Raw genomic sequence first — 24,599 nt, 5'->3', positions numbered from 1 at the left:
AAAATGATGAGTTATGCAGATCATTCCAAGCATGGCTCAACAGAGCCTTTACACTTCCTAAAATCAAGCATATCCATTAATTTTCCACACACAATGCACCATGATATCAATAGATATTGAATTTGTTTGAGAGATGTTCCACTTCTTTTTGCTGAAACAGCCAGACTGAGAGCAGGTTTCACTGCACATGGCACAGTGGTGCTCTGGGCCCAGAACGAGGGTTCCTGATTATTAGTGCACACACCAGATCAGAGAACAAATGCTAGATCTATTAGCATAACTTTAATCGCTTGGGTGTACTATTACAACATTCCCATGGAAATACAGTACTTTTCTTCCCCTGATTTTATGTTGATATGTAAATCAAAAATTCCCATCAGTCCAGCACTGAATATTACCAGCCTTCAACCTCAGGTTCATGTTGATATCTGGTTCATATTCACACATGGTGAATGAAACATTTCTGTGGTGTAATGGTAATTAATAGCAGAGACTCAGCAACAGCTCAGAAGTTGGGAGTATCTGTCCCAAGTTAACACTTGCAGGTCAGTTTCAAAGTGCAGGATTAAAGTGTTTTTACCTGCAGAACTCCTGTTCCTATCATATGATTGCAGGAGGAAAAGAAAAAAAAAAAAAAGTACCTATTATATAATACATATAAAGTAAAATTATTCACTGCACAGAGTATCCATCTTCTTTTCAGGGCTGTATTTCAGGTGGTTTGGCAGTGAAGCAGACTAGCTGTGTAAGAAGAGAAACCTCCCCTGGTGACCAGGGAGAGAGGCTCTGTAACCTCAGCCATGGAACAGAAAGCTGGAAAATGGGGAGGGTATCAGGGGAGGTCTGTAACTTAAACAAATGCTTAATTGTTCCTTAACTTAGGTGTCTGGGTATTTGTTTTCTTTTTTAATACACAAACGAGACATTTTATATTTATCACACACACAAAATCTCATCTATTTCATCTGGAAAAGTGTTTTTTCTCCTTCTGCGTAATTCCAATTGTTACAAATGAGAGAAGGTGGTGAAAATACGTCTTGGAGCATTCTCCCCAACCCTCTAAAAGGTTGTCTTTTTAAAAAAAAAAAAAAAAAAATCTTAGAAGCATAAACCTACTTGATCTCACAGGCACAGTGTGGTGTTTTAAAGCATTCACGGGGGGGGCGGGGGACACGATTTGCTCACCCCCCTGCAAATGCTGCCAGCACGTTCCGTTCGCAGGCCTGCTCGGGGGGAGAGAGCGAGCGGCTCGGGGGAAGAGAGCGGAGCGGCTCCGCGCCGGCACGACGCGCCGCTGGCGGGCCGGGGGCTCCCCTGGCCCCGCTTCCGCGGCAGGTGGGCGCTGCGGTGCCTGTCGCGGGGCTTCCCCGCTCTGTAGCGCTCCAGGCAAGGTAGCTGCCAGTCTGTATTAAATGGCTGCCTGCTTTTCGGTGCTGCCGGCGCTTGTATGATTTTGCCGTTTATTTTTTTAGCAGCCCTGCCGTCTCTCGGTGGCAGCGCCCCCGTCTCCGCCCCGCCGCTGCCCCAGGTGAGGCTTCATCCCACTGCCTTCCTGTCCGCCCCCACCTCAGCCCTTTCTCCCTTAGCCCTTCCCGGGGAGCCACCCCCCCGGCCCTGCACACCTCCCGGCTGTTGCTGCTCCCGGGTCGGGGTGCGTCTGTGTGTGGACTCGGGGCGGTGCGCACCCACGGCACCCCCCGGCTCCGGCCGCGAGGGGCGGCTGCCTCCGCTTTCTGCGAAGTATACGCGGCGGCAGGAGGGGGTGGCCCGGCCCGGGGGTGGTGGGGCAGGGCAGGGACCTCCTGAGCCCCGAATCACTGCGTGCGGGACCGAGCTGTGCCGGGAAGCGAGAGGGCTCTCCAGCCCGCCTCGCTCTCTGTGCTACACCCTCACCCTTGTCTCTTCCCTCAAACCATCCGCGGGTTTCTCTTCCCCCCCGCCCCCCCCCTCTGCTCTCCACCCTCCTGCAGCGAGTTAAAAATTTCTTTTGTTAATTGACGCCCCAAGTGTTCCCAATCCCTTCCCCGCGCAGCCCGGGCCGGCCGAGGACGTGTGCACGCCCAGATCCGCTCGGTGAAGCAGCACAGATCCGCGGGGCTGAGCGGGTATGTGCATGAGGAAGAGGTGAAGGTGTAAAAGGAGCTACGAGCACAAGACAGATTTGCGAGGAATAATTTAACTCCGGTGTTTGTTGTTTTTCAAGGTTTTGGTTTTTTTCTTCTCTCTCTCCTATCTTTTTTTTTTCTTCTGCTTAGGATTTAAATGTCACTCGAAGCATCCCCAAATCAGCTTTCCGCTCGTCTCCGGTTTCTTCTGTGGCATTAATTGGATCACACGCTGCATTTGAAGAGCTCGGGTGTTCTACCCACGAAGGTAAGTGGTCTTGTGAATCTGCATCGGGTCTAGATGGTCACTAAAAGCTCTACTGCCTTTCAGGATGGTGTTTTTCTTCCCCTCGGCCCCCCCTCGCCCAGCCCCGTGCTCAGGTTTAGCTCTACCTGAGGAACTTGCATCCCTGGGTTAAAAGATCGGTCGATATATGGAAAATGCGCCGGTGGGCCCGGCCGGGGGGAGCAGGGCCGTGGGGGCTCAGCGCCCGCCCCTCAAGTACCAGCAAATGACCCGCGGGAACCGGCGGCGGCAGTCCCCCTTCGTCCCCAGTGCCTCTGCCCCTGCAACAGCGCCTGGCAGCCCAGTAAGGGAGAAAACAGCCAAATCCCCTCTTATAAGAAACTATTTGTCTTTTTTTTTTTTTTTTTTTTTTGTGAGAAATCTTGTAGGCGCCCATCTCCCCTCCTCCCCCACCGCCCGCCCCCGTTGCAGGCGCCGCCGGCTCCTTTGCCCGCACGTCGTCTTGCTTCAGGCGGTTCTTTCCAGGGACCAAAAAGTTAAACTACCCCCTTCCCCCTCTAGCTGCCCCTGGCACCATACGTACGCTGTGCATTCCCCTTTTTAACCTGTTCCCCCTCTGTCTAATCCGATTCCGTCCAGCCCTCGCCCCCCGCCTCCTTTAAACTAGGTTGCAAAGCCGCTGTACCTACCCTGCAACTCCTAAAACTTCTCTCCGTGTTGTGATTTATATTATATACTAACAAAAAGGACAACAAAAATATACTCGATTCTCCTGTGGATGACTTTTTTTTTTTAATGCATTTCCTTCTTCCCCTTTAATTTTTTTTTTTTTTTTTTTGGCAAGGAAATTTGCTCCATCTCCAGCAGCAACCACTGCTCCTTTTGATGTTGTGGTACGCCGTGCGCATGCGCTTCACATTAGAATTACTGCACTGGCCAGAATAAGTTGGATCTCTTCTCTTCACTGAAACCCTAAATCATATCAAAAGCTAAAGGGATGCTGAGAGTCCGGAAAAAGGGTTACTTTGGGATTTGGTCATTCCCTTTAATAATAGCCGTGGTGTGTGCACAGAGGTAAGCGATGACGATATCTCTTTTGCTTTACTTTGAATTGCACTGCATGCTGCTGCTGAGAGGAATGTACAGCTTGGATCTGAGAATTAAGAAATAATATAGTATTCTCTTTTTTTTTTCTTTAGTGTCAATGATCCTAGTAATATGTCACTGGTAAAAGAGACCGTGGATAGGCTGCTGAAGGGCTATGACATTCGCTTGAGGCCAGATTTTGGAGGTAATTTGACTGTTTTTGAATGAGAGAGATTACATATCCTGGCTGTGTACCTTTCGTGTGTGTGTGTGTGTGTGAAACATGTTGTGGGTGCTGTTGCTTTGAGGGGTGAGTGTTGCCATTTTCTCGAGCTGATCCAAAGTTAAGCCCATTGTTACTCTATTTTTTTAGCACAGGATGCTCTTAATGCAGTCACTTAAGTCTCTTGCATATTTGTAATCGATCCCTCATTTTGAGCTGATACTTCATTAATTTATTTTGTGCTGATATTTTATTAACCTGTAATTAAACCCTTGTTTAACTGATGCTATCGAGATGCCAATCTCTTAAGTTTACCCAGCGTTTGCTCCTCTCAGCCTAATGTGCGTGTGATCACAGTTACTATTTTTGAGTACAAGATGTACTGCTGTTAACTGGCACAGAAATGCTATTTAACCCCCTGCGTGCTCCTACTTCGAACTAGTTTATTTCGGACGTGCTCCCTGTGGGGTGTCACCTCGTCCCCCCCCTCCCCCGCGGGGCTCACTGGCTGCCGTCCCCTGGGCTATCCCCTCCGCCAAAGCGAAGGGCTGAGGGTGGCGAGTGGGGTCGCGGCCGCGAAGGCCGAAGCCGCAGCCGCGCTCCCAGGCGTGGGGGGGCGGGAAAGCCCCCGCGCCCCCAGACCCCGGCTGGCCCCGAGCCGCCGCCCGCCCGGGCCTCTCCGGGTGCGCGCCCGCGGGCGGAGCGCCGCGAGCCCCGCTGCTCACACGTGTGTGCGTTACATAAAACACCGCCACAGCTGGCGGGGGGCGCGCAGGGTGAACCCGGTGCGAACGCGCGTTCCCCGCGGATCGGTGCGAGCCTCCGTTGGCTTGCGCTTGGGAGGGCGGGGGAGCGAAGGCGTGGGGAGGACTTCGTTGCTTTTTCTTTCTCCTGCCTCTCTGGTTTTGTTTAAATGTCATTTCATTTCTATGCTACCTTAGTCCTGCTAACTCTGGTAAGAATGAGTTAAGTTCTTAGAGATCACACTGAGGACCATCTTGTTGGTTTGCAGGTCCCCCAGTGGCTGTTGGCATGAACATAGACATTGCCAGTATAGATATGGTCTCAGAAGTCAATATGGTGAGTATTTTGGGGTCGGGGCTGGTCGCTTCCCCCGCCTCTGCCAAGGCCGAACGGTGCCCGCGGGCGTGCGGGGACCCGGCGCCGCCTCCTGCCCCGGAGCGCCGCCTCCTAGAGGGTCGGCTGGCAGGGGGGGCGGGAGGAGGGTCGTGTTTACCGGCCACAGCGGTGGGGCCGGGGGCGGCGGGAGCCCCGTGGCGGCGGCAGCGGCCGCCCGGGCGGCTCCCGCGGCAGCGCTCCCGCGGCAGCGCTCCCGAGCCGCTGCGCTCCCGCACCGCCGCGCGCTCCGCCGTGCCGCGAGCAACGGCGCCCCCTGCCGGCCGCGCGCCCGCACGGCAGCCCGCCGCCACCGGGCCGCGCTGCCGCTCCGCGGGGCCGCTCCCGCGCACCCGGCCTGGGCGGGCGCGCAGCGTGGGCCCCGCCGCGGGTTCCCGGGGAAACGGGCGCGCGGGTTTAACGGGTAACCTGTTTGTTTACCTTTGCTTGGTTTGATTTTTTTTTTTTTGGCGATATTTAAAAAAAAAATAATTGCTGCTTAGTCTTAGTGCACTTTCAATGCAAAAAAACCCAAACCAAAATCAGAAACACCACTTTTCTGTATGCCCAAAGCTTACCATTTTTATTTTTTTTTAATAACCGGACACTATTTTGGATGGTCATGACTGAATCAATGATTTTTTCGATGTTTGTCTCTCTTCTCTAAAAGGTTTGAACTCAGTGTGCTCAAGTGCTGAGCTTGTTCATTGCATAATAACACTTCCTATGTTTTGCTTTCATTACATGAGACGCTAATGAAGTGTTGGCAAAACTGGGATTCATACTGTAGAAGAAGCTGTTCTTGGTTTAGATGAAACTTTTCTAGCATGTACTTTTCTTATTTGGGAATGTTTGTGGTCAAGTGTTTATCTTAACTTACATCTTCCTTGGCTAAGGACATAGAATTTGGCCTTAGGGCTTTATACAAGAAGGACAAAATAAAGACACTGAAGCATGATAGCAACAACTGGTACAAAATAAACGTGTCTTTGTTAAACTTCTGTCACTAGTAACTAATATTTATTGTTTGAAACAAACTTTCCATTCTTTTTGAAGAAGTTGTAAGGAAACATATTTCTAAATACAAATGTGATTTAGGGATACTACTGTAGCTGTAATGTTGCATTTGAAAATAATATTTTGAAAGTTACCAGTTGTGTTCATATTGTTCTACTACTAAAATATTTCATTTAATTCCTGGGTGGCAGGTTCGTGTTCTCAGACATGTTGCACTGAATGAACTGGCAAACATTTGTTCTCAAACCGCATTGTCTGATGTACAGGAGCTTTTTAATAATGTAAAATATAGCCCTCAGCCCAATTTGAGAATGACATTACTGGTGCTTGTACTGTGAGACTGGGAGGCCTTGGTGACAGAGAGCTCGATACTGCTCTTTTTCAAGATACCAGGAAAACTCTGAATAATTTCACCCTGAGCAACGTTACTTGTGAAATATTTCTAAGTGGCTAGAAAAACTTTATTTCACTAGACTTGGAATTTAGTATTCTACCTTCATTGGCTTTAAGTGCAAAGAACAAAAATTGCATTGTATTTTAAACCAGTTACTTTTCATTAAAAGAACCGTGGTTAGGAGAGAGATGGATGTGTAGAGTTATTTCTTAGCAATGAGCAGTGTGGGAATGATGAGGGTTTTCTTGAAGGATCTGCAATCTGCTGGGCCAGTGTTATATCCTCGCATCTCTTCAGAACTGGAAGGTAGTGCCAAATGTTTTTGTTTCTTGTGGAAAGATTCTGAAGATTCTTGTGAGTCGTCTTTGTTTCCGTCAATAATTTCTAAAATTTGGTCTCCAGTTAAAGGTGACAGCACATCACAATACTGTGATCTGACACAGACTAACTACAAATCTGAGTATTATTTTTAGTATTTGTAGTTAGTCTATTGTGTTTCTATAATGAAATGTTTGACCTTTGTGAGAAAAGTGTTTTCAGACTATCTGCAGAACTTGGGGTTAGGGTAGGGAATGTATAGGCAATTTTGTCCCACACATTTGCCTAAAGCATTTAAGCTCTGGGTTTATTTTACTCTAAGAAGCTACCTATTTCTGGAAACCAGGTATTTTACTTTTTTTTTTTTTTTTTCCTCCTTCACTTACGGTTTCAGAAGAGATTCTAAACCAAGATTATTTTCCTTATCTGCTTAACTGCAAAATGTAACACGTAACAGTTCATTCTACAATGATGTGTATAGCACAACAAGTACTAATATACTATGATAGACCTGAAATAAATGAGAAGAGAGACATGGAATCAGACAACAAAATACTTAGTATACAAGGCCTTTTTGCTTGCAATCACCAGAATTTGGAGTAGAAACCAGGAGGAATACCATGGAATGTTCGCTAATGTAAAGCCTTTTGTGATAATGAGAGACACAGAAAGAATCTTTTGCATTTAGGGACGTATTTTCTGAGCCATGGGCTTGCTCTTGCTTTGCCTGTAGTCATGACGAACACCACTGACTTGAGATAAAGGCAAATCATTTCCTGGGGTCATGTATTAACATTAATGGGATCAAACTTTTGCCCTGGGAGGAAGGCTAAACAATCATAGTTACTTAACTTGAGATCATTTATCTTCATTCCAGTGTTAACTCACTTTAAAATTATCATCCTTGTATTTTTCTTCCAGTCTTGACACATTCCATCTACCATATATATGCACTGCTCTGCATGCAGAAGGCTTGTCTCCAGTGTCATGAAGTAAATCAAAAAGTTTGTACTTTGTTGAACAGGAGAGTTTAGAGTCACTGCTATAGGAAGTAAATGTGTGTTTAGGATGTTCAAGAACATCATTGTTCACTTTGAATTCTTAGAGATGATAAATATTTCACATCGTGAAAAACTCATTGTGTAACAGGCTTTACAGCTGCCTTCCAAATATTTCTTGTATGCAACAGAGTTGGAACTGGAAGCTGTTTAACCTTCTGTAGTCAGAAACTCAAACTGGCATATATCTTAGTTTTCAAAAATGTCTAGGTACTTATGAACATAAATCTCCGGCTGCGGGAAATGCACTGAATGCATGAGAGGAGAGATTCAGGCATATGTGGTTGTTAACAAGTGTCATGGCTTGTTTGGACTTCTGGTTTTTTTTGTATTTTGCGAAGAAATAATTTATATCAGGTAATGATTTTATGCAGTACAAAAATGATTATGGCTAATTCCACTCACCTCTCTGGACCAGGCCCTGCAGTATTGTTGAATGTGTGCCTTATGCTGGTTATACTGTAGGTTTTCTTAATGTTTCTCTTATTTGGGTAACAATGGAAAAAACCCACAGATGTGAAAGCCACTAAATTTTTTTTTTCTGGGCTAATGAATTTGGTCTTGCATAAGATTAGCTGTATTGCAGTGAATCTAATGCAATGTTCTCAAGATAGTTTCCAAGTATTTCTCAGCACACTTGAATTTTCTTCTTGGCTTTCTTCTCCTTAATACTATCTACTCATTGTAAAAATAGTATCTCCAGAGAGCTTAATGGTATCTTTTTTTCTTCTTTTTTTTTTTTCTTTAATAACCAGTGCTAGCTGGGATGTCACATTTCCACGTTTTTATCTCCATAGTAATTATTGGAGTAGACCCCTTGACCACACAGCAACTAAGGCTGTTCTTCATTTTAATTTTCTACCATTTCCTCCCAACACTTCCCTCTTAAACTGTTTTTAAAAAATTGGTACAGATTAGTTAAGAAGTACAGAAATAAATTTTCTTCCCTAGATAGCACTTAAGATTCTGCGTAACATGTTGTGCATTTGATCTATCCAGATAAGACATGAGGATTTCTATGGATAATATTGGTCAAGCGGTGATTTTCAGTATCTTGGCTTATTCCCTATTAAATAGGCCTTTATTTTTATTTTTTTTTTCTCTCTCCTCTTCCTTGGTCTGTGGCTCTTCTGGGATTCTAGTACAGGATGTCTTGAAATGAGAGAGAAATGGCTCATGGATATATATATTTTTACCCAGGAAATATATACTTCTTGAAGTAGTGGATTGTATATGTAATTAAATATAACTATTCGTGCTGTGGTTCATTTGAGTTCTGCAGAGAAGAACCTGAACACTTTGTTTAAAGTATTTACTCGTTTACCATTGTACAGATTTTGGCAGGTGGTCTCGGTATGCGTACGTGGAGTTAAATATATACAGTAGATTAGTTTGTCTTAGTGGGAGCTGGAGAAACAAAGGAGCTGTTATCATATATCAGGGAAAGGTTTACTTATTAGTGTATGCCAATTTTTACACAACAGAACCTAATAACTTCAAAGCTGTAAAAAAAAAAAGGCCATTTTTCATATTATATTTCACTTCTATATTTGAGATAAGCCAAAGTTACATAAAATAGTAAGTATAATACTTATAGATCAGAATATTCTCAGTCTAAGGAAGTACAGGCACAACTGTAATTTGCTGATAGACCTCCTGACTTTCAGTTGCTTTTGATAATAGAGACCCACCACTGGTTTTCTTAAAATCTCTCTGTTTTCTCAAGGTATTTTCAGTAGGGACATCAACAAAGCTCAAGAGACATAGGTTTAGATAATGAAAACAACAGGAGCTGTGTGGCTACCTCTCAAGTAGCAGCAATTATCTTTATGTGTGAAAAGGGAGGAGACGGCTCATGATATAAAAAGAAATGGGAGTTAAATGGTAAGGAAATAGGGTGGAGCTGTTCCAAACCAGAAAACTCAGGGGAAAAGTCCTGGTAAAGAAAAATGAAGAGAAAGAAAATCACAAAACAGGAAAAAGTGTCCTATATACAGTGGTACAGAAAGAGGTGAAGAAAATGATTCCTGTCAGCAATAACTTCTTTTTTTGATCCATTCTACTTGTACATGTTGCTGTACATGATCAATTGAGAGAATAAAGAAAGGACAGGGCTGAAAAATGCTTTGAAAAGGAAATACTAGAAATATTGGGAAGGTGTTGCTTCCCTAATCCTTAATACTTCCCGCTGCTCGAGGCTGTGTTGGTTTTATTATTTCCCCTGTGCCATAGATGCATATGCTGCTTCACACAAAATTGCATTTCTCAGCAGCCAGTTTGAATTTGGCTCTCGCCAAATTATTGTGTTTGTACACTACTGACTCACACTGAAGTGCCTACAGAGGCTCCCGTGAATGCGGAGCAGGTGATGTATATCTTAGAACTGAGAATTTTTTTTACTGAAAGCCCTGATTCATCTGTTCCTTTAGTTATTGTCTGGGAGAACATCACAAGACCTTTATTTTAGAACTAGAGTAAGTTACATTAGTATGGCTTTCCATTTCTTGTTACTACATGTCTCCAGTTCATGCCTTTTCCTTTTTTAGCTTTAAGGTATGTAAAAATAAATAAGATTTCCCACATTCAAGTAAAATGTTTATTTTGGGGGACCAAAACAAGCATTCCTATTGGTATGCTACATGTGGATTGAAGTTTTTGTGTTAGTTTTGCCAGAATGTATGTAGCTACAGTATGAAATGATTGCTCTGGAACACATACGCAGGAATGTAGTGAGCTCGTAACTACTTTTATTAGCTAGTTCAGAAGCAATAATATGTGTTTATATACATTATGTGTATCTGTATTATGTATATCAAGAAGCATTACATCATTCTTGTTTCTTGTGCGCTATAGTGTTGCAACTCTTTAATCAGCAGAAAATCATCTTGTCTCATTGGTGGTGGTGATTTTTCAAAGCGATCTGTCATTTCGGCAGACCAGGGGATGGTTGTCAGTAATTTAAAGAGATTGCCTTGGAGGTGATATGTGCAACTGAATTAATAATTATTGCCTTCTTGTTTTCAGAAAGCCTTGACCTATAAATATTGAAGTAATTTGGCTCCTGCCATAGAAGAAAAGATACATTTGTCTCGATGTTTTATGGGCAGTGTCTTGGTGCTGAAGCGTAGGAATGAACATGAAGTGTACTTTGTTAGCTCCTACTATAGGCTGCTTTATTTCATAACTTCTCATTGAAAATCACATAAAATCTTTATAGATGAGCCATGTAGTAGAATGAAAGATTTTTATGTTGTGCTCTACAAACTTGTTACAAGTTTAAGCTGTTCCAATGGTTGTATTTGTACTTCTTAGTGACTCTGAAGTCTGTTAGTGCACCATGACTAAATCCTTATTATTCCTCCCTCCCATTTTTATCCTCATACCCTGTGCAGCCCTCTGCAAGGTTTATAGTAGAGCCTTAATATTTAACGGTGTTGAAATACAGTCTTTTATAGCAATAATTATTTTATTTTTCTAGAAGTAATCCAGATTCCTTGTAGACTTTTCGCGGTTAATGCTGTAGGTCTCTGCAAGTGCTTGTGTGAATTAGGTAAGCAAGACTTAGTCCCATCATTTCAAAGGAGGGTGTTCATCCATGAGGCATTTTTTTGAAATGCTTCTTTTGAGTGATGGAAGATAGCATCTTCAGAGTTAAGAACTTCAGAAACAGTCAAATGTCTTGAGGTATGAATACTGAAAAACTGGCTACTATGAATGGATGCAATCTGTAAGTTAAAACTAAATGAATGTGCGTAATTATCATATATTTAAATTGTAGGCATACTGTGGATTGACAAAAAGATAAACAGGACTGAAGCAACCTTAGTGCTTTATTGTATTACTCTTGTTATTAATAGTAATAACTCTTACTATGCTTCTGTAGGAATTCCTACCCTGCTCACATTTATTGACAGCAATGCTATGTACAATGGACATATAATGGCTAGTATAACACAAGCCTCTTAAGAATAGCGATACAGGGGGCATATTACAGCTCTAGTCTTACCTGTCTGAAGGCCAGGTTGTGAAGTAGCAGTGCTCTCACTTCATAGGTTTTTCCAGTGAAGATCTTTGTGTGCAAATTGTTTGGCTAAGTGTTTTTCAAATTAGCTGATCAATGCACAGATTCTCCCAGGTTTGGAATCGTATCTACTGCATGTGTCCTTTTTGTATGAGTTTTGCAAATGAGTATGTAAATACTTCCCAATCAAAACTAAAATTTCTGTCATAAATATGAAAAGACGTCTAACGTTCAGCAGGTTGACATGTATGCGAATGAATATGGAATTTGTAGATCATATTTAACATAGGTTATCACAGGCCAGATGAAGAATTTTGAGTCTGAGCTCTTCCCATGTCCCCAAACTCAAAGAATGAGGAGACCGTGCTATTTCTGTCTATCTTGAGCTGCTTTTTGTTTATCTCCATCAATGTTAAATCCTATTAATTTTTATTAGGTAAATACTGACAGAGAGGTTCATTTTTTAGTGTTTATATAATAAGAATTTAGGTACATGGGGAAAGAAGCAACCCTTCTGAGAGATGCATTTTGCATTTCAAGTGTGTGCTGTTGTAATAAGTATGGCAGTTCAGAGTATTTCCACTGATTTTTTTCCTATAGACAAACCAGTGATTCATTGTGATTGTGCTGAAAGACAAATTCAGCTCTGTAAGTTTTGAACAATTAAAAGAAAAAAATTATAGGAAATATGGCCTTGGACAAGATTAGTATATTAAATTGCCCTGATGAATGCATATTAAAAAAATCCAGCTGCTTGAAATGGAAAGTCCTTGTTCCAGTGCTTGCTCTCTGGACTATTTATTCTTTATTTTCTTTAATGAATAGGCATTTCCATTAACTAAGCAATTCTATGAAAATGAATTAAACCCCAGAATTTTCCTTCACAGTTGAGTGTCCTGATTGCAGCTCTTGAATGTCTTTCCTGTGGTCGTGGGGTTTTAATTGTTTGCTGCGTAGTAGCCTGGGTGCAGTGAACCTCAGACAGCTTATTGGCCTTTGGTGGCTGTGAGTGGAAATAGTCGGGTTGCAGAGGATGAGGCACCAGGGGTCTTTCATGCCATGAATTAGCCTACAGAAGTCTGACAGCACATGCTTTATCTTCTCCTCTGTTGCTGAAAATGTTTTTGAATTACAGTAGCCATGACTTTATGTTAGGCATAACTTAAGTGTACCAGCTTTATCTGCTTTTTAATAAGATTTAAATATTGTAAAGGTGTGTGAATGGGCTGAAGTAGGAACAACACACCTGTTCACCTGGAACAGCTCAGCTCCATCCTGAGTAGAAGTGCAGCACAGATCTTTGGAACTGGGAAACTAAATAGTCAGTGACAGAAACATGTGAATATAACCTTTTCCAGAGATGAGTCAGCACCAACAATTTTTTTGAAAGGTTGTTTTGGATTGACACAGGGCAAAGGACTCTTATGTGCAAAATGCCCTAAATGTGTGTGGGGTGGTGGTTGTTGTTTGTTTTGGTTTTGTTTTTTAATATAACTTGGAGAAAAATGGGGCAGAAAGTGTAGAGTTGGGTAAAGGTCATGCCAAACCCATTTGAGATGAGAAAAAGGTCTTCCAGATGAGTTTGTGGGTTTTCATGTATTTGGGATGTCTGAGAACGGTGGTTCTGTGGTTTAGATTTTTGGAAGTGTTTCTCATTTGACTTTTTCTGTTGTGTATGGCTGTGGAGTAGCCAGAAGTTCCTATTGCTTTCAAGGAACTGAAGACATTTTTTTTTCTCAATGAGAACTACTTATTAAAACATTTAATTAAGTATCTGAATAAGGTACTGAAGACTTTTGGAAAGCTATTCATTGCCCTTTTAAAAATCTGCTCCTAATTTCTATTGTAGATTAATTTTATTTTTTTAATGGAAGCTTAAATTGTTTTCTAATACTTGGAACAGAGATCCTTCCTGCTTAACTGAGAAAAATTAGTGCTTAAAATTGTTTGTCTTCTGTATAGGTCTTTAAAAAGGTATTTTGTAAAAAAAAAAAAAAAAAAAGAAAAAAAAAAAGAAAAAAATATTAGTGAAAGTAGTGAAATATTTTCCTTATGGTCCATAAGGGTAGATATGTGTTGTGATTTGCATAACAGTTATTACCCATTAGTCCAGAAATTATTGTGGTCTGTTGTGTAATCCAAATTTGTTTCTTTTATAAAGTGTATTTTTGAGTTAATAGACCCTGCAGCTCCAAAGGAGTTGTAGAACATTGTGGATTTTTTGTTTCTTTCAAGGGCTGCTGACCCAATAGGCTCTGTTGGCTCCCACAGGAGTGTCAGAGAAATGATGTTAATCCATGTTTGACAAGATGTGCACTGAAGGAGTCATAAAATTTAAGTAAAACAAAATTAGTTTGAAGGTGCAGTAGACTGAATTTCTAAATTAAGTAATTTAGGAGTGTAACTCTTATTATTCCTTTTATGAAATGATTTATTCTTTCGGATAGCACAGAGGGAAGAAGGAAATATGGTGTGCATGTTTGTTTAATCCTATTTACAAACAAAAAGCAGCATTTTGCACCTAATTGCAACATTGTTTCGCTAATCATGTAAGTCCATAAATGACCAAAGAAGCCTTTTAATCAGTCTGAAATCTTCCTAAAATTTAAGTGAACTCTCAAATCTGTTATACTGTCCTGTTGCTCTTTTTCACTGACATTTTGCGATGTGAGATGCTTTTAGAAATTCCATCCCTAATAGAATTAGAGATGTAACATTCATGTCTTGTAGCACATGCTACCTTAGGTTGCTCAGGATAAAATGCTTAACAACCTAAGTAGATAGAAAAATGACTTGCAAAATTACTTTCTTTTTTTCAATTTTGAAAGAAACCTTTTCAAAGGTGTAGGAACATTTAATGAGCTAAACATAGCTGAGACCTTTTGTATCAAGTTTCAGTAAAAATAGATTATTATAGCTGAAATATAAGTCCCAGAAAAATAGATTTGTAATGGAAATGCCAGGAGACCCTTAACTATAATCATTCTTGTTAGTGTAAATGCCTAGAAACTAATACAATTTTCATTGATCCACTATTATGTGACACAAGTGACCACTTACAGAGAAATCCATAATAATTCTAGTTAACTGTCTGCATTCAAAAATGCAGTTAAAAGTACCCACCTCTGTGCATAGGCTTTGCAGAATGCATTTGTGAGCTCAAGTCTTGTCTTGAAGTCTTAAAATGTGTAAATCTGATGCTGATTTTTCCACTGAGGCTATTTCTACCCTGTTTTCACAGAGAATTTGTGGGTACTTAAATGACTTGAAATGCAATACAAGGGGGCTCTTACAACGTAGTAGTCTCCAAAATTGTTCCTGTGCAATAGGTGCTCTTTTGAAGTGAATGGATGTACTTGGTAGTTTTTATTGGCCAGGAAGTCATAACACCTTGCTGGCATCTTTGATTTAAGGATATTTAAAAGCTGAGTCCAATCATAGGAAGAGTGTACCTTTTTACTCTTAGGCTTGTGTCTGTACCATAACCAAATGCATTGGTGGGGCAGCAGTAGGAGGCTCATGTAGTTCCTATCAGGGCCAAACTTTGTATGTTTATAAATGGAAGACATCAGTTTACATCGATAGCTTTCTGGCATCCTTTTTTACTTTGAGTTAAATGAATAAAAATGCAGCATTTTGTTCTGAATTATAAAATCATCTTGGGTAAGGTAAATGGTAATGCGAAGTCTTAACTGTAGAATGAAATGTTGATTAACTTTGTAATTGAATTGACTTTTTGAGAACACAATGGTGAATGAACTTTTGATATGGCATTTGACATTTTAGAGATAGACATCTATGCTACAGTAATATGCAGACTAGATAGCAGTTTCGTTAATGCAAGAAGGCAGTAATTATTTAGTAAAGAGTCAGAATAAGAGATTTCAATAAAAATTGCTGCTCTTGTATACAAAAAGGCTTTGGTTTAATCAGTATTATGGGGCAACAATTGTTTTTGTAAGGAAGTATTTTGTCTAATATGTAACTTAAATTATCTTTTGAGTTAAATTTTTTGAAAACAAGGAATGTGCATATGTGTATTACATATGTATTTATGTGTACTAAATTGTTTGATTTAGTTATGGTGATACATGTAATTATACAGTAATGTATCATAAGAAATTATTTTGCATAGCTTAAACATTTTTTTGCATTCATCAACCTAGAAGGACTCAAGACTTTTAAGTTTTTATGTGCTGCATCATCAAGGTAATGGTGTCTAGCTGTGTTGCTGTGTGATCATATTAGGTTGTCAGATATGGCCTAGGAGTGGTGCTTTTTGTGTGGTGGGTTTTGTTGTTTGTTTGTTTGGTTGGTTTTTTTTGACAATAGAGTCTATATTATGGTGTGAAATGGGAGAGAGAGTAATTTTGCTCCTAAAAGTGATTCTCCTCTTGTATTTCAGATTATAGTTCAACTGTGGGGTTGGTTTTTTTTGTGTGTTTTTTTTTTAAACTATTGACTGATGAATATTGTTTCAGTCTAGTACCTTTACCAGGCACTGTTGTCAGTAAATTAGGGAAGACCACATACATTTAGCAATTTGCATACATTATTAATGTGTAAACTATACCTTTACAATTTCAGCCTTACTTTCAGTATGTATTTGATACCTCTAGCACATCTATTTCCAGCATATGTCTGTGGTACAGTCAAGTGATTCTGGTGCTTATTGGGCAGATATCATGAATATGGTGGTTGCATTGTTAACTACCTACTGATTTTTACCAAGCATCTTCTGCAAGAATATTCTTTTCAGAGCCCCTTTTTGAAAGACACATGCTGTGGTTGTTTGGAAGCATCACTTCATGGTTCCTTATTTATACAAAATAGTAAAATGGCTTTAAACCTGAGTGTTTCTATTTGGACCGTCCCATGGGTTGAATTCACTGAGATCAGAACTGTAAGGGTGGCTTTTTTTTTTGCCAAAGTTCATATTTTGTTTATATATATATGTGTGTGTGTATATATATGTATATGTATATATATCCATTTCTGGGGGAAAGAGACTTCCTGCTTTGAAATGTATGATTTTTATCTTGATTAACATTTGTAGCTGAGGTTTCTGGGATCGATTGTTATCCTTTTGCAGACATGTTTATATGGAGTTTATGCTGTTTTTTGTTGGTTGTGGTTTATGCTGCTTGTCTTGTGTGGGGTTTTTTAATTTTTTTTTTTTTTTTTTTTTTTTTTAATTTAATGCTAGTGGCAGTGTAAGCAGTCACCTAAGATGTGATCCGTGGCTAGCACTGACTGGGTTGAGACATGTTTTGGCAGGAGTGTGTGTGTAAACTTTGCTGTTGATATGAGTTTAAGGAGAGGCAGTCTGTAAGGCAAGGCTGTGTTTGTGGAACTGGCAATTTGTTTTTCATGAGTGTCCTGGTTTTGTTAAAAACAAGTTTCTCTTTTAGTGAATTTCCCTGTCAGCTAAAGTCTTCTAACTGCAGTTTTCCTGAAAGTTGGATCCATGTTTTGGTAGACATAGCAATGGAATGCGAGGTCATTGATAAGGATGCATCTCGCGAGATGTGCAAGCAGGAGGTGAACTGAAAATTGACCAACTAAAGTATTCCATCCCATGACGTGATACTTCATATAAAAGTGGGGGATCAGGAGGATCTCGTCCCTTTTTCCTTATGGCCGACATTGGGAGAGGACCTTGCGAGTCGTCCCTGCGAACTGAGGCCCAGTGACAGACTGGATCCAGCTCCGGCTGGCTGCGGAGTCCAGTCCAGGACTTCGGGTGCCGGCCCCACATCTGCCGGAGCAGTTGCTGGGACTTTCAAGATTGGTTTTGTATATTTTGTATTATTTTCTCTATTTTTTATTAGTAGCATTAGTAAAACATTTTTAATTTTTCCAACTCTCTTCTCTCGGTCCTTCTTGCCCTCCCAATCGCCTGTCCTTAGTGGGAAGGGGGGAGAGGGAGGGGCTGAAAGGGGAGAGAGGGGGTTAGCAATACATCTGCCACGGTTTACTGTCACCCTGCAATCAAACCACGACAGTGAGTGATACTGGGTCTTGTCACCTACTGAGGACAGAAGGGCTTCTTTGCTGCCGTTGCAGCTAATTGCAGTCAGTAAGTGGTGGCTTGCACAGTGGTGTGTTGAAAGCAGTCTTGCTTTTGGAATTTTCTTGTATCTCATCTGTTTATGTTTCAGGAGAATGTTCATTTAGACCATCTCCCAAGTTGCTGTTGAGCTTCAGGTTTTAGTGCAGCATATATGTATTTTATAGAGGCCACCATTTCTAATTTTTTTAGTTAAAGCGTTCCTCCATAATAAATTGAGAAGGTATTCTTTATAGAGTCTTTAAATATATTTATGAAACCACATGAGCTTACTGCTGTTGTTTGGGCTGCATAAGTAGAATATGCACTTGAACTTTCCCTTGCCTTCCTTTTTTGAGTAAGAGATAAGAGAATGCTTAACAGAGGAATATAGTTGAAAGTGGGTTATGGATGGACAGGGTTTTGTAAATCAGTATTTTTGTGTTTTAGTACAGTCTTGATATAGGTCTTCTGGATCTTTAAAGAGAAAAACATATAGTTCCATTTTAAATATACCATTTCCTACAACTTTCATCTTGTATTAGAGCACCCTTAACAGAATCATCAATTGTCAGTAATATCACGACTATGAAACATGTAGTTGGTTTTGAAATTGAAACATTCATTTGCTTTGTAATGTCCGCTGTATAACTGAGGGCTAATTTAAATTTGTCTTAAAAAGGTACATCTGAGATTTTGATTGGTATATGCTACTCTTCCAGCGTGCCCTGTTTTGTGTGAAAAGACATGACGTTTTCTTGACAACTGTGGCCTTTAAAGCCTTGTGCGATAGTCCAGTAAGTTTTCAGGTGCTCCTGTTTGCTTTCACTGTAGGATGGTAAACCAGAACAGAAGTTGTTCCTTCCCACTCCCCAGTCTCTGGTTTAGGTTGAGTCCACGTTATTGCGGGCAGCATGACTGGGAGCCCATTCTGCATTTTGAAAACAGCCTGTTTTTTCTTACCGATTATAGAATGAATCTAGGGAGGGGCAGCTTCCTGGGATAAAGTCAGCTCTTGTGACTGTTTTGCCCTTCATGAGCTTTCCTTACACATTTTTTTACTTGCGATTTGACCACAACAATGTTGGATAACACAGGCGCACAACTAACGCATCTACGAAATCTGAAATGCATTCATCGGCTCCTTTGTACTGAACATCAGCTGAAGCGCAAGCCTCTTCTCATCATAGTTGAGCTGTTTCTCCGCTGTTTCATCTTGTTCTGTTTGTTGTTCACTGATTTCTGTCAGTTTGGCTGGACTCTGTGGTGCCCGTTTCTTCCTCTTCCCTTCTATGAGCGGGTAACAGTTCCCTGTGTCTCTTGTGTTTATTCTGGCCGATACAGTAAAATGGTTGAGCATCGACGGCTCGGCAAGTGTAAGAATGTTTACAAACCAAAAATGTGAAGTTGAATTTGTGGTGTGTAAATGTCTGACCGTCAGCCTTAATCTAGCAGGCGCTGCTGTTATATCGTGACACTGACTGCAGCAATAATGGCAACTCGAGCGCTTACCAAGATAGAAAAAGAAATTCTGCGTGTTCTGTCCGCACATCTTCATTTGCTGAGGACACATATCCTTTAAGACATAAGCATGTGCTAGAAGTTGAGCTTGTAAGTGCTTTGATGAACAATGTCCTTTTGATCATCCTGGCTTTAGTCTGCAAAATTGACTATAGCTGGGAGGTGGGGGAGTTTTCCATTGTAACTAATGGTAATGTCATAAACAGGATTATGTCTGGAGTTGTAAGTGGCAGATTAGACAACCATCAAGAGAGAAAATCTGTTTTTCAGCAAATATTCTCAGTGATAAAGAACCTTAGCAGAGAAAGATAAAATGTGATACATAGGCAGAATTGTTTCTATGCACAATATTTTTTCCAAATTTCCCTTGAGGCATCAGCTGTTCTTTGAACATCCAAGAAGTTCATTGTGCTTCTGATCAGCTTCCCACACGTTCTCACCCACATCACTTTGCTGTGTCATCTTAATGTCATTTTTAAATACTAACAAAAGAAGCATTTTGTTTATAATGCAGAAATAAAAAATCTTGAGATGGGAAAGAAGGTCTTTTTAATGTTATTTTAGCAGATCAAAGCTGACTCATGAGTAGTAAATATGAAATAAAGTCATTAATGTATTTAAAATTCTCAATTCCTTGTTTAAGAAGTACTTTGATTATAGTCATCAGACTTCATAGACTTTTTCCATATATGATCGCTATTATTTTTAGACATTTTACCTTGCTGTGAAGTATTGCATTTAGAATATATAACAGTATAGCAATTTGAATGTGTTAAATTGAACAGTGGCCAGGTACGCTGGAGGCCAAGTGGGAAGATGGAAAAGACACCTTTCTCTGGGGAAAATAAAAAATCATCTGTGATATAATTTACTTGGCATGGGAAGGTTTAGTCAACCACTGTCGTCTACTGCCTTTGTGGTGGCCTGATCCGGGCAGTTCCTAGAAAAAACAGAGATATGTTACTGCCACCATTGCAGGCAAGCACTCATGCAAGTTATTATTTGCATCAAAACCGAAAATTTTCAAGATCATTGAATTTACACTGTGTAGTCTCTTGGCACTGCAAGGTGAAAAAATTACTCTTTTAGAGGTTAGTGAAGCTTGAACCAGTTTCTTCTAGGGAAAAGGGAAGAAGGCGTTGATTTGGGGGTGAGAGCTTGGTGGCACAATGTAGCAAATGTCTTAAAGAAAAGGAAAAAAAGTTCCAGTTGTGTGTGAAGGTCACTAGATGTATATGGATAACAATTGGAGAAAAATTATTTGTATTAACTCTATCACATATCACCAGTAGAACAAGTGCTCTATTGCAACTCTCCTGTACCTTTCTAGACTAAAATCAGTGTAGTTTTAAATTTGCTATTTCTTATTTTTCTGGACCAACAAAACCACTTCTCTCCACTTTTTTGTAGGCTATTAGGAAACCTGATTCAGATTTAGATTGAAATAGGGTGGTCTTGAGATATTTGAAGTCTTCCATGACTTTATATAATAGACAAAAACAATGCTTCAATTTGAATTCAGATCTTCTACTTGAAAGAGATGAACTGTGTTTTTTGTCTCAAAGTGGTAACTAACAGTTTAGCTCCCCTCCTATCTGAAAGACTCCTCAAAGGATTAATTTTAAAATGTGTATAAAAGCTTCTGCAAAAAGCAAAATAGACAATGTGTCACTAAATGCAGCATTTAATGACAGATTTTAATTCGGAGGCTCGTTAGGGAGGAAAGGGTTTCCAGAACCTGTCATAGTGTAGTGCAGACTTGCAAACTATCCACTGTAGAAACATCTACCACTAGAGCAGCCAAGTTTTATCCCACCCAGATTGTGTTTCTGTATTTAAAAGCAAACAAACAAGAACAACAAGTCCAGAAAAAACACTTATTTTCCAGTAACCTTAGAACACCAGCAAGTCTATGACTTACAAAGGTAAAATGGGTAGAGTTGCTAAACTTTATGGCTAGAGTTTTATTGCTGTTAGATTTTGTCGTTGTGTGGTTTTTTTTTTCCTTCTTTCTGTGCTTGTGTAGTTATACTCCTGATATTAAGAGAACTTGAGACTTAAATGAACAGATGTAAAAAGAAATAGTGTGATAGAGAATTAGGACTTTGATTAAATCCTTCTGTTTGAAGACCTGAAAGGTCATTCTTTATGAACTTGAGTGTGCTGTTTAAAGTGTGGAACTCTCCCTTGAGTTACACCAATGTTAGAGTAATTTGTTGTCTCCCACTTTCAAATGCGTCCATTTCAAATCTGGCAGACTAAGTACTAGTTTACCTTCTACAGCTGGCTAAAGTGGGAGAGTGCAGTGGCTTTTTGTTTCCTTTCATTGTACCCTTACATCTACTTAGAAGGAGGAGTTGGAGAGAGAATGGAGCGAATTACTTTAGCTGTGAATGGGCATTAACTGAAATGTCTGTTGCCTTTTATTATTATTATTTTTTTAATATGCTGGGAATCGTTTCTTATCATTATCTTAACATATGAAGAAAACTGTAAAAATATTGTAAAGAGATGGGTTTCAGGAAGTCCTCTCAATCCCACCAAACTGTTATCAAACCTATTTTTGAAAGGTTGAATTAACTTCTTTCTTAGACTTTTAGCAACACGGCTATGTTAATAATCTGATAGTAGGAAGCTTATGTGAGAGCAGACTTTTCTCTGACGGTAGAACTCCACTACCCCTTGTGCCTTGGCTCCCAAGATGCTACTTACATGTTTTTTAAGTGACATAGAACAATGGTGCTACTTACGTATCTTTTAAGTGATGTGGAGCAATGGTGCTGTTCACTATATCACTTCTGTACACTTCTGACACAGAATTTTGCACTAGTGGCTACATTATAAATGAGGCTTCAATTTTGTGTTGCATACTGTTCTTACTGACTTTAGAAAATGTTTCCTTTCTTTAGCACCTAAGTTACAAGAATTAACGATAACAAATATTTTTCTTCTAAAAATATTGATTGCTAATTCACAGCTGGAATTTACGTATCTCTATTTATGAAGGTGAGAACAGTTGCCATATTACTTCTGTCTCAAAGTCTTCACCAGCAGAAACGAATTGCTAGTTGGGCTGTTTTCCCCTCGTGTTTTCTGAATATAAATCAATAGCAGTCTGATTCCTGAAGCCATCTGCATTAATATGTCTAGAGAAATTAAAATATATTAGTCATTTATTTTATAAGTGAGCATAACTTGGCAAAAATGAAAATAAGTCTTCCTACGGAAATACCCTTTTAAGTGGAGTTGTTAGTGTGCTACAGCATAGAGGTTTTGTGAGACTAGTGATTGTGCTTGTCTCCTGTTCATAGGCACCCAGCTGTGGAGGCACTTCCAAAATGTGTGGCGTTGTGTTGTTTTGTTTTTGTTTTGTTTTTTTAAGACCTGGTTTTGAGACAGTAGTAATAATTCACCTTCCTCTGAGAATTTTCACTTCTTCTGTTTTCCACCTAAAGCATTGTCTAATATGCAAAGGGTAGTGATTTCTTTAAAGGTGAGCAAGAGTAGCGGAGGGGAAGGAGGTTTAAAGTGAACAGGTGGAACTCAGGTAAGCTAATTGTTCCAGCATATCAGCAGTAGCAGTTTTCCATAATTATCGTCTTTAGGCAAATAGCCTTTTAAGGTGACACAAGCAAAATAAAATAACCAGCATTTCATCTCTATAACATTGCTAATGTTTTTTCTTTATACTCGTATTTTTTCTGTCCTTTCTTTGGTTTGTTGCCTTTCTGTGTTTGCTTGTAGTGATAAATCATAATCAAACTTTTCTCATTGTTCAGACCTAGAAATATATTCACTGTAGGGCTACCATTTAAAAGCGGCATTTCTTGAGTCACCACCACTAAGATTTTATAGGTGTACTATTCAGTATTCCTCTCTTGTACTAGAGAAGGCTATGCTGTCATGACATTGCAAACCAAGAGTGTGGGCTGCAATTCTCCCAGGAATCCATCTGTCTGACAGTGACACACTAAATCCTCAGTGTGAACTCTTTACCTGGTCCTCCATGCATTGCTGTTATTACTCGGCATTCGCTTATATTTGTGTGGTGTTTTTTCTGTTTGATTTTTGGGTCCATCTTACCTATGCTTTTTCTACTCTGAATGAAGGTGTGACAATAGCAGCAGGTGACTTAACAGCATTTATGGTTAAGCATTGGGAGGAAGCTTTGTTGTTACTTCTGTGTTACTTTTGTTGTTCTCTTGGTGTGTGGTGGGTTTATTTATTTATTTATTTATTAACCCAAGCATTTTTCTAGAGGTAATTGTAGTATTTATAATGATGGGAAATATTTCTTTATGAACCCATATGTTCTTTATAGTAAATAATGTTACAGTAGAGGTGGTTTGACTTATGAAAGCTCAAGACTGTTAAAGCCTTCTTTTTTAGGCACCTGTTGGTACTTTGCAGCTTTCTCTGGAGGCTGTGCAGTCTGGCTGCAAATACCTCTTTTTTGGTTAAAAATTAAGATTTTCATTCAGCTGTCAAACTGGTAGCTGTAACACTCTTCAGACAGTAGGACCTTTAGCTCTTCAGCTCTATGTGTGTTTATCCATAAACTTTGACTCGTTGATTATTTTAAGAGAGTTGAAATAACTTGCAGTGACCACCTTTAAAAAGTCATCACTTACTAATGACATCGCTACAGTGGTAACCGAGCTGGGACTTTTGTATATTTTGAAGTAACCACTCTAAAATTTCAATGAGTACCATCTCCAGGCAAATGCTGCCTTTTCCATTTATGACACTTCTAATGCACACATTTCTATCTATTTTATGTGGGTTGAGTTTGATAATGTTTTTATCAAATATGCACTGTTTATGCTATTAATTATCCTCTTGCATCTTTATAAACTTTCCTTTAGAAGGGTGTCAATGTAAGGCCTAGAGAAGAAGGAAATACAGCTAGAATACAGCATACAATCCTCTGGGCTGACCAAATAATCTGTGAAGGGTGATTTTAGTGTGTCATGTGTTGGAGCATCTCAGCAGTGTTGTGGGGTTCCTTTTGGTTCCATTAAAAAAAAAATTGTTTGAATATAAGAGTTCAACCCCAGTTTCCTTTATCCATATTCCTGCTGTCAGTCCTGTGTAGTGTGAATGGCAAATTAAATGGGTGGTCTAGTTAGCTTTAAATGCCTTACAAACTTACTGTCCTGGCTCTAGGTTGCCCGTAGCACAGAGGGAATCGATAACATAATACTTGTTTTGTTAACTAGAAAGTAGTGACTGTAGCTCTTGGGTTAGAGGCTACTGAGTGTTCTCTAGTCAGTGTCTGCAGAAGAAGAGGTAATGTACAAAGTACTACTAACACATAATTATTTATTAACAGTTTATCTAGGTACTGTTAACCCATTTTTCTTGAAAGCTTGTTTTATTTTTTTTTCCCCTAACATTTCCCAAACCTTTATTACCGAACAAAACCAGTGAAACAGAAATGTAGG

General features: G+C 40.0%; 1 protein-coding gene across 4 annotated transcripts in view; it reads left to right on the top strand.

Annotated features, from left to right (window-relative positions):
• The first annotated feature begins 3,349 nt into the window (after nt 1–3,349).
• Nucleotides 3,350–24,599, top strand: part of GABRB2 (gamma-aminobutyric acid type A receptor subunit beta2) — a 149,825-nt gene continuing 128,575 nt past the window's right edge. For 3 of the 4 annotated variants that reach the window (XM_065643896.1, XM_065643895.1, XM_065643897.1), the window contains exons 1-3: nt 3,350–3,426; nt 3,552–3,643; nt 4,674–4,741. In XM_065643896.1, coding sequence (XP_065499968.1) covers nt 3,350–3,426; nt 3,552–3,643; nt 4,674–4,741 — 237 coding nt within the window. Of the gene's footprint in view, nt 3,427–3,551; nt 3,644–4,673; nt 4,742–24,599 lie in introns of those variants that run through there. The other variant, XM_065643898.1, reaches the window with a different exon arrangement.

The sequence above is a fragment of the Caloenas nicobarica genome, chromosome 13 (genome assembly GCF_036013445.1).
Source record: "Caloenas nicobarica isolate bCalNic1 chromosome 13, bCalNic1.hap1, whole genome shotgun sequence".
Taxonomy (NCBI): Eukaryota; Metazoa; Chordata; class Aves; order Columbiformes; family Columbidae; genus Caloenas; species Caloenas nicobarica.
The sequence above is the reverse complement of the archived record's forward strand: the minus strand, read 5'-3'. Positions and strand labels throughout refer to the sequence as shown.